General features: G+C 37.7%; 1 protein-coding gene across 3 annotated transcripts; it reads right to left on the bottom strand.

The window, feature by feature from the left end:
- Window positions 1-4,910: 4,910 nt before the first annotated feature.
- LOC139952162 (ras-related protein Rab-13-like) lies at window positions 4,911-12,589 on the bottom strand. Of its 3 annotated transcripts, none has more exons than XM_071951159.1 (6): window positions 12,278-12,589; window positions 9,879-10,049; window positions 8,022-8,221; window positions 7,660-7,749; window positions 6,753-6,863; window positions 4,911-6,506 (listed from the first exon to the last, which is right to left on the bottom strand). In XM_071951159.1, the coding sequence occupies exons 1-6, from the start codon at window positions 12,438-12,440 to the stop codon at window positions 6,402-6,404; spliced, it is 840 nt and encodes a 279-aa protein (XP_071807260.1). In that variant the 5' UTR covers window positions 12,441-12,589; the 3' UTR covers window positions 4,911-6,401. The 3 variants fall into 3 exon arrangements, with proteins under 3 accessions (XP_071807260.1, XP_071807258.1, XP_071807259.1); XM_071951157.1 differs by lacking the exon at window positions 12,278-12,589 and adding an exon at window positions 12,020-12,259; XM_071951158.1 differs by lacking the exon at window positions 12,278-12,589 and adding an exon at window positions 11,508-11,602.
- Between the last annotated feature and the right edge of the window lie 839 nt (window positions 12,590-13,428).

Raw genomic sequence — 13,428 nt, 5'->3', positions numbered from 1 at the left:
GCTATAGCCTTATGTACATTTTTGAGCAAAATTTGATAAGTTCACAAGGCTATAGCCTTGTAAATATTTTCTGGAAAAATGTGAACATTTTCTTGAAAAATTTGATAAATTCACAAGGCCTTGTGAACATTTTTTGGCAAAATTTTTTGGCAAAATTTGATATATTCCCAAGGCCTTGTGAATATTTTCTGGCAAAATTTGATAAGTTCACAGTAGCCTTGTGAACATTTTCTGGAAAAATTTGAACATTTTTGGAAAAAACTGATATGTTCACAAGGATATAGCCTTGTGAACATTTTTTCTGGCAAAATTTGATAAGTTCACAAGGCTATAGCCTTGTGAATATTTTCTGGCAAAATGTGAACATTTTCTGGAAAAGTTTGATAAGTTGAAAAATTTTGGGTAAAATTTGATATGTCCACAGGGCTTGTGAATATTTTCTGGCAAAATTTGATAAGTTCACAAGGCTATAGCCTTATGTACATTTTTGGGCAAAATTTGAACATTTTTTGGCAAAAATTGATATGTTCACAAGGCTATAGCCTTTTGAAAAAAATTTCTGGCAAAACTTGATAAGTTCACAAGGCTATATAGCCTTATGTACATTTTTGGGCAAAATTTGATAAATTCACAAGGCCTTGTGAATATTTTCTGGCAAAATGTGAAAATTTTCTGGAAAAATTTGATAAATTCACAAGGCCTTGTGATCATTTTTTGGCAAAATTTGATAAGTTCACAAGGCTATAGCCTTGTGAATATTTTCTGGCAAAATGTGAAAATTTTCTGGAAAAATTTGATAAATTCACAAGGCCTTGTGAACATTTTTTGGCAAAATTTGATAAGTTCACAAGGCTATATACAGCCTTGTGAACATTTTCTGGAAAAAATTGTTATGTTCACAAGGCTATAGCCTTGTGAACATTTTCTGGCAAAATTTGATAAGTTCACAAGGCTATAGCTTTATGTACATTTTGGGGCAAAATTTGATAAGTTTACAAGGCTATAGCCTTGTGAACATTTTCTGGCAAAATTTGATAAGTTCACAAGGCTTTAGCCTTGTGAAAATTTTCTGGCAAAATTTGATAAATTCACAAGGTTATAGCCTTGTGAACATTTTCTGGCAAAATTTGATAAGTTCACAAGGCTTTAGCCTTGTGAAAATTTTCTGGCAAAATTTGATAAATTCACAAGGCTATAGCCTTGTGAATATTTTCTGGCAAAATGTGAACATTTTCTGGAAAAGTTTGATAAGTTGAAAAATTTTGGGTAAAATTTGATATGTCCACAGGGCTTGTGAATATTTTCTGGCAAAATTTGATAAGTTCACAAGGCTATAGCCTTATGTACATTTTTGGGCAAAATTTGAACATTTTTTGGCAAAAATTGATATGTTCACAAGGCTATAGCCTTTTGAAAAAAATTTCTGGCAAAACTTGATAAGTTCACAAGGCTATATAGCCTTATGTACATTTTTGGGCAAAATTTGATAAATTCACAAGGCCTTGTGAATATTTTCTGGCAAAATGTGAAAATTTTCTGGAAAAATTTGATAAATTCACAAGGCCTTGTGATCATTTTTTGGCAAAATTTGATAAGTTCACAAGGCTATAGCCTTGTGAATATTTTCTGGCAAAATGTGAAAATTTTCTGGAAAAATTTGATAAATTCACAAGGCCTTGTGAACATTTTTTGGCAAAATTTGATAAGTTCACAAGGCTATATACAGCCTTGTGAACATTTTCTGGCAAAATTTGATAAGTTCACAAGGCTTTAGCCTTGTGAACATTTTCTGGTAAAATTTGATAAGTTCACAAGACTATAGCCTTATGTACATTTTTGGGCAAAATTTGATATGTTCACAAGGCTTTAGCCTTGTGAAAATTTTCTGGCAAAATTTGATAAGTTTACAAGGCTATAGCCTTGTGAAAATTTTCTGGCAAAATTTGATAAATTCACAAGGTTATAGCCTTGTGAACATTTTCTGGCAAAATTTGATAAGTTCACAAGGCTTTAGCCTTGTGAACATTTTCTGGTAAAATTTGATAAGTTCACAAGACTATAGCCTTGTGAACATTTTCTGGCAAAATTTGATAAGTTCACAAGGCTATAGCTTTATGTACATTTTGGGGCAAAATTTGATAAGTTTACAAGGCTATAGCCTTGTGAACATTTTCTGGCAAAATTTGATAAGTTCACAAGGCTTTAGCCTTGTGAAAATTTTCTGGCAAAATTTGATAAATTCACAAGGTTATAGCCTTGTGAACATTTTCTGGCAAAATTTGACAAGTTCACAAGGCTTTAGCCTTGTGAACATTTTCTGGTAAAATTTGATAAGTTCACAAGACTATAGCCTTATGTACATTTTTGGGCAAAATTTGATATGTTCACAAGGCTTTAGCCTTGTGAAAATTTTCTGGCAAAATTTGATAAATTCACAAGGTTATAGCCTTGTGAACATTTTCTGGCAAAATTTGATAAGTTCACAAGGCTTTAGCCTTGTGAAAATTTTCTGGTAAAATTTGATAAGTTCACAAGGCTATAGCCTTATGTACATTTTTGGGCAACATTTGATATGTTGTGAAAATTTTCTGGCAAAATTTGATAAATTCACAAGGCTATGTACATTTTTGGGCAAAATTTGAACATTTTTTGGCAAAAATTGATATGTTCACAAGGTTATAGCCTTTTGAAAAAAATTTCTGGCAAAATTTGATAAATTCACAAGGCTATAGCCTTGTGAAAATTTTCTGGCAAAATTTGATAAATTCACATTTTCTGGAAAAATTTGATAAGTTCACAAGGCTATAGCCTTGTGAAAAATTTTGGGTAAAATTTGATATGTTCACAGGGCTTGTGATAATTTTCTGGCAAAATTTGATAAGTTCACAAGGCTATAGCCTTATGTACATTTTGGGGCAAAATTTGAACATTTTTTGGCAAAAATTGATATGTTCACAAGGCTATAGCTTTATGTACATTTTTTGGCAAAATTTGATAATTTGTGAATATTTTCTGGCAAAATGTGAAAATGTTCTGGAAAAATTTGATAAATTCACAAGGCCTTGTGAACATTTTTGGGCAAAATTTGATAAGTTCACAAGGCTTTATAAAGCCTTGTGAACATTTTCTGGAAAAAATTGATATGTTCACAAGGCTTTAGCCTTGTGAAAATTTTCTGGTAAAATTTGATAAGTTCACAAGTCTTATGTACATTTTTGGGCAAAATTTGAACATTTTTTGGCAAAAATTGATATGTTCACAAGGCTATAGCCTTTTGAAAATTTTCTGGCAACATTTGATTAGTTCACAAGGCTTTAGCCTTGTCAAAATTTTCTGGCAAAATTTGATAAGTTCACAAGGCTATAGCCTTATGTACATTTTTGGGCAAAATTTGAAGATTTTCTGGTAAAATTTGATAAGCCTTGTGAAAAAAATTTGGGCAAAGTTTGACCCAAAATGGCCTTGCGAAAATTTTCAGGAAAACTTTTTATTAGTTCCATTTTCTGGCAAACTTTGATAAGTTCACAAGGCCTTATGTACATATAGTTGCTTAAGTATAAAGTTAGAGTAAATTTGTGAAAAGAGTTAGTCAGAGTGACGACCAGGCATTCAGGGGACTCAAAGTCTGATCGAAACCAGCGTGGTGATCACCCATTAGAACCCTTAAGGGACTTGCCAGTCCCGGTCCCTCCTTTACTCTCCCACACGGAATATTTTCATCCACACCTAATTTGGGGATAGACATGACGGACCCCAATCCATTACTGGTGCAAGCAGTAAAAGTCATGTCCCTCTTGGTACAGGTAGGATTCGAACCGGTGTCCCAGCTCTGGATTGCACGCAATTGAACTATCCAGTACACCGTGTCGCCACAGTGCCCGCTGGTGTTTGGAGATGATTTTTATACTACTTATATAATTCACTCACTACGTCAAAGCAAAAAAGAAAAAAGAGACAGCAGTGGGAATTGAACCCGGGTCCCGCGGCTCTCAGGCAAACCGTTATTCGTGTAGCTACAGGGGTAAGCCATGAGGGACATGGGTTTTGGTGCGTGATGTAATTTAGCTAACATGGGGGTAAGCTTTGCTGCTCATTCCTAGCTTTGCTGCTCGTTCCTTGTAAAGTTGAAAAAAAAGAAAATTTTGACTAAAAAGATGCAAGGCCTTGTGAAATTTAGAGCAAAACTAGAAAAAAAAAGTTGCAACGCTTTAACCTTGTGTATTTTCCTGTAAAATTTGAAAAAAGATGCAAGGCTATAGCCTTGTGTATTTAGGGCAAAGTTTGACCCAAAAAGCAAAAAAGAGCAAATTTTGACTAAACAGATGCAAGGCCTTGTGTAATTTAGAACAAAATATGAAAAAGGTTATACTATAGCCTAGGCCTATAGCCTTGTGTAATTTAGTGAAAAACTTGGAAAAAAGATGCAAGGCTACAGCCTTGTGTAATTTAGAGCAAAATTTGAATGTGGGCCTGTGAGTCTGTGGGAAAATGATGTAGGCCTACACGATACTCACATCTGTATCTTCCAATGTGTTTCACGGTGGAGAGCTAGTTATATCTTCCTTGAGAACCATTCCCAAGCAAGGTGGTTAGCCGAGTCTGGGTACCAAGGGAACAATCAGCAAAGGTACCAGCCTACTGGCGGTAGCTGGTATATCATGTGGCTGTGGTCCATGACCAATATTGGGCATCTCGGTTTTGTACTAGGGGCTGGTGATGAATAACACTTCAAGTACCGCACCGTGACAGCCATTGGTGTTTTCTTTTCGTGTTTTCCCCTTTGTACACACGATGCACGAAACTGAAACTCATGTGCAAAAGCACCCGGATCTTGTTGTGTTTCAACATCATTCGGACTGACCATGCAATTACAAACAATGAAGAAAAAGACGCCTCACTACATTTCCCAGATTATTTTATTCGCATCTTCTTATCAAAAACGGAAAAGAATATTCATTTAAAAAAATAACTGTACATTAAGAGAAATCTTTGAAAATTAAATTAAATTTGAATAATTTTTGAAACAAGTTCAGCCCGTCACAATATTGCCTAAACAGCGCATACCGATTATTGTGTCACCAAAAATAACTTCGCAGTGAGTATGAAGCGGGTTTTAGTTGTCAATTGTGTAAAAATAATTCTTTAAATATTGCGTACCATTCTTAAAGTTGTCCTAGAGCACCAAACAGGCAACGCGGTTTCTAAAATAATAATGAACATCTTTAGTAACAAATTAATACATTTCATAGCACATGAGTTTTAAGTTAGGCATGCAAACAAAAGCTTTACAATTTTAGTAGATTCTTCGTAGAGTATCATGTACATTAAACAAATAGCGAGCCGTGGGACCGCTCAATTAAAGCATAAACAACATCACTGAATAACGAAATAAATTTTATATTAAATGAACCGTCACTTCATCCAATTCGCTAAATGAAAACACGTTTCTGAACCTATTGCAACCAATATTTGGCAATAAGATTATAGCCTTCTTGCCAAAAGCCAAGAAGATTCTGTCCTCCCATAATTATTGCCACCCGTGTGTAAAATTGTTCTGATATCGCCCTATTTTGAATAAACCTCTCTCAGCCCATGCTAATTTCCTAAGGGGGGGGGGGTAGAATCCTCAGTTGACAGATTTCCCTAAGCCACCTGGCAATGCTTTCTTCGTCATAATTATTGCAAACAATCGATAAAGAACAAATAATTATTTTTAAAATCCTACTAAAAGACTTTATTTGAAGGTGACTCAAATCTAAACGGGTTTGATTTTGAAAATCAATAAAGAAAAACATGGCATTAAAGAGTACACCGATTTTATCTCGGGCCATTTCCATGTTATCCAATGAACTATAACTTCGGTATCGACTCCAAAGATGCCTGCATCCACCGATCACAGAATCCACAAAACTGTCCACATTTTGCTGTCTGCGTCTCGACACTTCAAGTCAGCATTAGATCGTTGATCTTAGCCTATAGACCTTTGTCATTCTGTCTCCATCTTGGTCATGTTCCTCGTATCGAATAACAATAATGAACGCTAATAATAATTTTGCAACTAGGAACCAGACTTTTGTTCTTCAGGCCTTGGTTTGGTAACATTATTATAAATAGGAGAAATTAAAGATTGCTGCACCCTGATAGGGGTCAATTGGGTAGACAGAGCGCCCTCAGTTGATAAGTTTTGCTGATAATACGCAGTTTATAGTCAAAGTTGTCAAGATCGAGTAAACATTAGCCTGAACATCTTACGTCACACTTCGAGGCTCGTGAATAGCGCCAGAAACCTGCCTCCAGAGCCAGCGTGTATCTTATGCTTCAGTCGGGCGCGGGAAAACTCACTGACGAAGTTTCAAGTTTGTTTCAAGGTAAAAGGAAAGTGACATCTTCTGGGTCCGCAGCTAGCAAGAACAATTGGGTTTCAGTCCATCTTTCCATCTTAACTTCGAAGGATTTCCATTAGAATCAGGAGATGTTACCGCTACACTGTTGACTCGTTTCCTCGTCTGTTAAAATCAAGAATTAATTAAATAGTCATAATAATTATAATAATAGTGACCATTTACAATGCGTCATGTCTGTCTAAAAGAAACTCCTGGCGTAGGCGTAGGAGAGATGCAGAAGATGGTCCTACAATACATGGATGACATTTTTAGCACAAACAAAAGTTTCTGGGAGTTTTTGGGATGATGGTGATGGTGGGTTGGGGGGGGGGGGGGTCGGTGGGGGGGGGGCTGATGATGATGACCTACCTCTGTCACTTTATTTGCAAGAAGGTAGGCCATGGACTCGAAAGCATCCGATATATTCGTGTTATCTTGGGCACTGGTCTCAAAGAATTTCAATCCATGGCGTCTCGCAAACTAGGGATGGGAAAACAGGAAGAACATTATAGTTGCGCAAATTTCTGCCATCTTTTTAAATTAGAATTTCCTTGTGTCCCCGAGTTTCCCAGTCAAGTTCAAAATCTGCCAATAGAAATAATCCTGATTTACAAAGCCATCTGCATTGATAGGCCTACTTAACAAAAGGTTGACACTGTCGACATGGTTATTTCACAATATTTTTTATTTTGTTTGTATAATTATAATTTATACCAAATTCGTTGTTTGTTTTGACAGTTTAACTTTTGTAAAAAGTGATCCGGCCAACAACAAATTCGGAGCCTAAAGTTCACTTTGGGTTATGATCATTGGTTGCACTTTGTTTCTGACTTTTATTTCTCGCGTAGATAAACAAGTACAGTTTTCTTATTCTTATTCTTATTCTTTATTTGGCAATTAAACAATTACAAATACAAGCAGACAGTATGTCAGCTAGATAATATAAGTACATGTACAAAAGTAAACACAAAGCAAGAAAAACAGTAAGGGCACAGGAAATTACAAAACAACCCTAATGTGATGGCCAGGATCAACAAAAGTATAATTAAACACTGTAGCTCGAAAGCCTGTTAATGCAGATGTAAAAACATTCAAAGATACAGCCATGAGCAATTAAAATACAGAGGAAGGAAAAAGAAACAGCTGTAGCCGGAAGGATTGCCTAAAAAATAAACACAGTTCCTGGGGTATAGAGGCTCGTTAATGTGTTTGGTTTATCTTTCCTTTTTCTTATTTTTAGCGGAGAGGGGAAAGAAAATGATGGGTCAAATCTTACCTCTTCGCCGGCTTCAAATGAAACCATACGCTGCTCCACCGTGTCGCACTTATTTCCCAACAAAATGATATCCACATCCTCCGGGGCGTACTAAGATCAAAGATGGAAAAAAATATTGCTTCATAGTTCTTAGAATAAGACAAAACCTATTAGACGTTTGTGTTGTTTTTCCTTGGATGGTTCTGTCTAGCGACAAGGTGAGAGTTTGATTTTTAATAGTTCTCCTAAATAGATTATTTCTCTATATATACATATAATCGTATTATGTTTCCAGCCAACATTACTTAACTGCAGATGACAAGCTGCCTTAATAAAATATTTCCAACTATATGCCTGTGAATCCAACCCTAACTTGCCTTTACCGTTTTGATATCTGAGAGCCAACCGTATAGACCCTCTAGAGTCCTTCCCTCTGTGACGTCATAGACGAGCATGACACCAGCCGCACCACGGTAGTACGCTTGCGTCATAGATCGAAACCTCTCCTGTCCCGAAGTGTCCCATAACTGCATCTTAATCAATTGGTCTTGTACTTGTACGCATCTAATCTTGAAATCCAAACCTGAGATTTATCAAAAGAGAATGTATACGTTTGTAGTCACATTAAAAGGCACTGGACACGCACTCAAAATAATTGTTTAGCAAAACAAAATTACTTGGATACAACGAGCAACAGAGAGCTTTGAAATTAAACCACGGAAAACTTCCTCATTGGTTTCCTTTCACCCCGTGCACGAGGTGAAAGGAAACCAATGAGGAAGTTTTGAGAATGGGCGATTTGATTTAACGGTAAGGTACAATATTGGTAATTGTAAAAGACCAGTGTTTTCACTTGGTGTATCTCAATATATGCATAAAATAACAAACCTGTGAAAATTGGGCTCAATGATCATCGGAGTTGGGAGAAAATGATGAAAGAAAAAACAACCTTGTTGGACGAATTTGTGTGCTTTCATGTGGGAATAAAAGACTTCTAGCATAGAAGTCTTTTTATATTTTAGTGAGAAATTACCTCTTTTTCAAAAACTACATTACTTCAGAGGGAGTCGTTTCCCACAATACTTTATACTATCAACAGCTCTCCAATGCTAGGTACCAAGTCAGTTTTTAAGTTAATATTTGTTTTGTGTAATTACCAAACGTGTACTTTCACTTTAAACTACATCTGATTCAGATAGTTTCCATACAATAATGTTTAACTCGTATATGGAATGTTAAATGCATATACTCTCTCTCTCTCTTTCTAAAAACAAAACCAAAACACTTTTGTACATGCATACAAGTGCATTTTTCCTTTCAAACAGTATTACGTATGCCACTTGTGAAACTCGTTGCGTTTGACAGGTATGTGTGGTAAAATAATACTTCAAATTGAAACCGAAATTCGCAAAGCGATATCAGGGATGGGCTGATGATAACAATGAGCGCCATAGAAAATGGGCACGTAGTAACAACACCAAAGAGAAATAAACATGTAAGTCAAATCTTGCTCTATGTGTAAATTTGTTAACAAAGCTAGCAGTCTTTTTGGGGGGCCTGGGCGACTAGTGAAACCCGGCGGGATTCAAATAGTCGCGGCTTCGGCATGCTAGTCACACTAGTCGCCCCTTAATATTGACCCTATGAACCGTAAAGGTTCAGTATTTATCTACCGTCTGTCAGTGACAGGTCCAGAAACAGGACTGTGATAGATGAGTTTGGGGTCACACTCGGAGTTTGGGGTCACACTCGAATTCGTAAACTAAAGGTTGCGAATCAAACCGTGACGCATGCGCAGAGATAGAACAATGAGCTAAAACCGACATGTTTAAAAACGTGTCTAGCAATTGTAATGTTTACGTCGAAAGTTCACTAAGCTACTTCAGAAGGAAATTAGGTCAAAACGTCAAGTTATTCCGGAATTCACCGAGACACACATTGACAGTGTCAACTTTGCCACCAATAATATCTCAGTGTTATTAGCTTATGTTTGAGTCCCCTCAAGCCCTTTTCACACGAGAGCCGAAGACCGACGTCCCTTGTTATGGGCGCCAGTTGTCTGTGCCTGTCCCAAAGGTTGTTTGCGATTTCATAACAATGGGAGCTTTGCTGAGTTTCGTAGGGTTGGGAACATAATTAAAACAATAAACAACAAACAACAACAACAACAACAACAACAACAACAACAACAACAACAACAACAACAACAACAATGTCAACAACAACAGAAAGGCCCTTACCTAGAGTTGCCTTGCATTTACACGGGAATTCCCCGTCAACAAAACGTCTTAGAATGCACGTCTTGCCGACACTGGAGCCCCCGACTAGTAGAATCTTATAGGGGTGGTCCTTGTGGGGAATCCCTGTGTATGTGTCCCTTGTGTGTCGCGCCAGCACTCCGTTCATTATCACTGTAAGGTCAAAATAAATACAAATAAAAATGTTAAGCGTCCCGGTGTCGGATGCAATTGTGTCCGCCATGCTTGTAAAAAAAAATGGCGAACGTGTTCAGTCGACCAAGGGCGTTTAATTTACTGCAAGGACGGTTTTGCACGGGAGCGGACACTACTGCATATGCAAATGTATCCAGGCGGACACGATTGCATATGCAAAACCGTCCGGCGGACAATATTGCATATGCAATAATGTACTCCGGATAGTATTGCATAGAGGACATAATTGCATGCGACACCGGCACTGATTTATTACCACGACTCGCTGCTGACGGGTAGCCTTTCAGATGCAATAGAAGTTAGAGTTAGGTATTATTATCAGAAGGCCATTGTTCAGGTTTTGATGTGGTTGTTACATAACCAAAATAAACAATTGTTGTTGTATTAGGAGACTATTATACACGTCGACCATTGTATCTTTAATAATAACAACTTTGGAGGCATAATCCACCAGATCGAAACTGAGAAGCCGAGTTGCGAAGGACGCTGCTACAATGTGTTTGGTCTGCAGTCCAATGCCAAATGACCCGTGACCACAAGAAGTAAGCAGAAACCAATTATGCTTACCAGGATAAGGTTGCCAGCCAAGAGAAGAATATCACGAGTACAATTTGTGACTGGTATCCTGCCCATTTCTGCTATCCGATAGCAGCAAATTGATTAGCAAAATTTTCTGCTTTAAAAGCAGCTCTATGTGGAAATTGGGCCCAGGAAACTAAATTATCTTCTTATCTGGCCTATAACCCGACGAGGTTGGAATTGTCTAGTCGAAACGTCAAGACCAACCATCTTCAGAGGTACCAACCACCCTTGAATTTACACGCAGTGCAACCGTATGATTTCTCACCACTCCATCCCACATGCTCTATCCAGAACCTCGACGTACTGTGTTGTCATTTTAGCCTTCAAGAAACCACCTCCATTAAGAAACTATCCGAGCCGAACTTTTATTCGGAAAGGGTATACCAAACAAAGGCCTTTGTAGGGTTTGTCCATAAAACAAGGACTTTCTTTCTCTTGATTTTGTCAGCGCATCGAGCGATCGGACGCATTAAAGGGTGGAAACTGTTGTTGTAAAAGGAGCACACTGTGTTGAGATAGTTAGGACAGATTTAAGTTAACTTAGGGGAACATTTTTATTTTATTTTACTAAGTTTCCCCCAAAAAGACACATTTTATGTGTATTCCTAATCTGTTATGAACTTGTAACTACACATTAAGTAAGTGGGACTTTAAACTGAAGAGTTGGTGGTCAGTTGAATTAAAATGCTTGTATGGCTCTATCCTCCTCTTTTGGGGGAAAAATCCGGACGATCAACTGGTATTTCTTTTTACCTGGCTTTGAAGAGCAAGACTTAAAGGGGCTGTATTGTTGACATGTGGCTGCTTTCTAATCATAACCTCTAACGTGCTTACCCAATTATATACCACGGAATATAATAAATACAAGTAAAGGAGGCTACTTCCATGATCACGCTGAGCTTATTACCGCCTGGCCGAGTGTTGAGCAACCACTCGGTTCATTTTTGTTTTTTTAGACTGGTGCCTCCCACCATACAAGCCCAGTTTGGTCGGCAGACTCTGCATGCAACCACAGAGGAAGGGATAAGGGTATTCAGGGATAATGATGCAACAAAGCAGCCTGTATGCAAGTATTTTGAGGCCGAGTCATGGCCTTGATTCAACGGTTATTCTAAACCGCCTTCGGGTAACCATTGTCGTCCAAGTTAAAGGAAAATTATTGTCAAACCTCTGATAATAAACGGGACTACACCATCATAGCATGGAGGGTAGTGCATAGACAGCTGGGTTTAATTCTACATCCACGTATAGAGCATAGAGCATAGAGCATGGAGAAATGCATAGAACAATAGTGGTGCAATGTTTGGCACTTACAGATTTAGGGTAATATATAGCTGTATACTCACCCAGCCCCCAGTGAGGAGGGGTAAACCACCGTCTACCTTGGTATACGTTATGAATCAACGCTAACACTGGAACCCCAATTTGGCATCACGAGTCCCTCCAGTTACCGAGGATAGTCACACTTTAGCATGCAACAATAAACCACCGAGATCATGAACTCGACCGGGGAAAGGGGGGTGACCACACCGTGATTAGACCACTCACCCCGGGGTAGATTTAGTCTGATTTGGGTTTAGCCTATTCAAAATGTTGTTATTCACTCGTAATGTAGATCAACATACTCTCCACTGTACCACGTCGAAACTGCGTGATTAGGAAAGTCCCTAGCACATGCAACAGGTTTCTGGTTGCGTTATAAGAACCACAGATCAACGAGGCCTTCCGGAATAGTTTGCATTTAATATCCACGGCGAGATCTCTCATTGATGCTTGAAGTTTTACACAATTTAAACCCAACCCAACATTCCTTAACTCAGTGACATGGGTGACAGTCTAATAATCATCATTCGTAACAAATTCCTACATACAACGGCATTCACCTGTGTATGGGCTCGTAGCTTATGGTTCAATGGTCGAGCCTACATACAGTAGCTACCGCTAGTTAGGTTACCGTCCATGGAACTTTGACTTATCACCTGTGATGTAAACTGTTAGACCCCCCCCCCCCTATTGTTTGACCCTTGTACCGTAGACTCGTATGCAATATGAACAGCTCTGAGGAAATTATAATTTTCAAAAATAGTTAACACAAAAGCAGACCGCAAAACGGTCCTTCAAATTTGGAAAGATAAATTGGTAGTATCACATATCAAACGAAAAAAAAACTAGAGCTAAATTGCATTTGTGCACAAATGCAGAGCTGTTTCGTCAAAAAAAAATTCAAATTTCTCAACTGAGTTTTAAATTTGTTGGGTATTCAAAGCAATTTTGCCCAGTGTGGCATAAATAAAAAATAATTTGGATTATACCATATTCAGATAGCAATTTATGTGTTAAAGGTGCAAAAATTGAAAAAATTATAAAAAATCATGTGATGACGTCATCATGACGTCCTTTAATATTTCATAAGAACTTGTCAATATCCAACAACCTACCAAGTTTCAACATGATCGCATAATTACTTAGGGAGTTATATTAGTTCAAAAAGTGCACCTTTAAGGCCGCGTCACGTGACCCCCGATGACGTCATTGATCTGAAACTTCACACATATGATGGCTGCCTGACAGTTAACGTGTGTGTAAAATTTGAAGTGATTACAAAAAACTTCACCACACACATCTTCAAAAAGTCCATTTTGACGAGTTTTCAACCTGCCGCTAGAGGGCGCTGTTGCATTTTGAGACGTCATTGGTATTTTTTTTGAACTGCCCACCCTTGCCACGCACTAACATCGTTAAAAGCAACTTCATA

Source organism: Asterias amurensis, chromosome 20 (genome assembly GCF_032118995.1).
Source record: "Asterias amurensis chromosome 20, ASM3211899v1".
NCBI classification, from domain to species: domain Eukaryota; kingdom Metazoa; phylum Echinodermata; class Asteroidea; order Forcipulatida; family Asteriidae; genus Asterias; species Asterias amurensis.
Note: the sequence above shows the minus strand (reverse complement) of the source record. Positions and strands in the feature narration are given on the sequence as shown.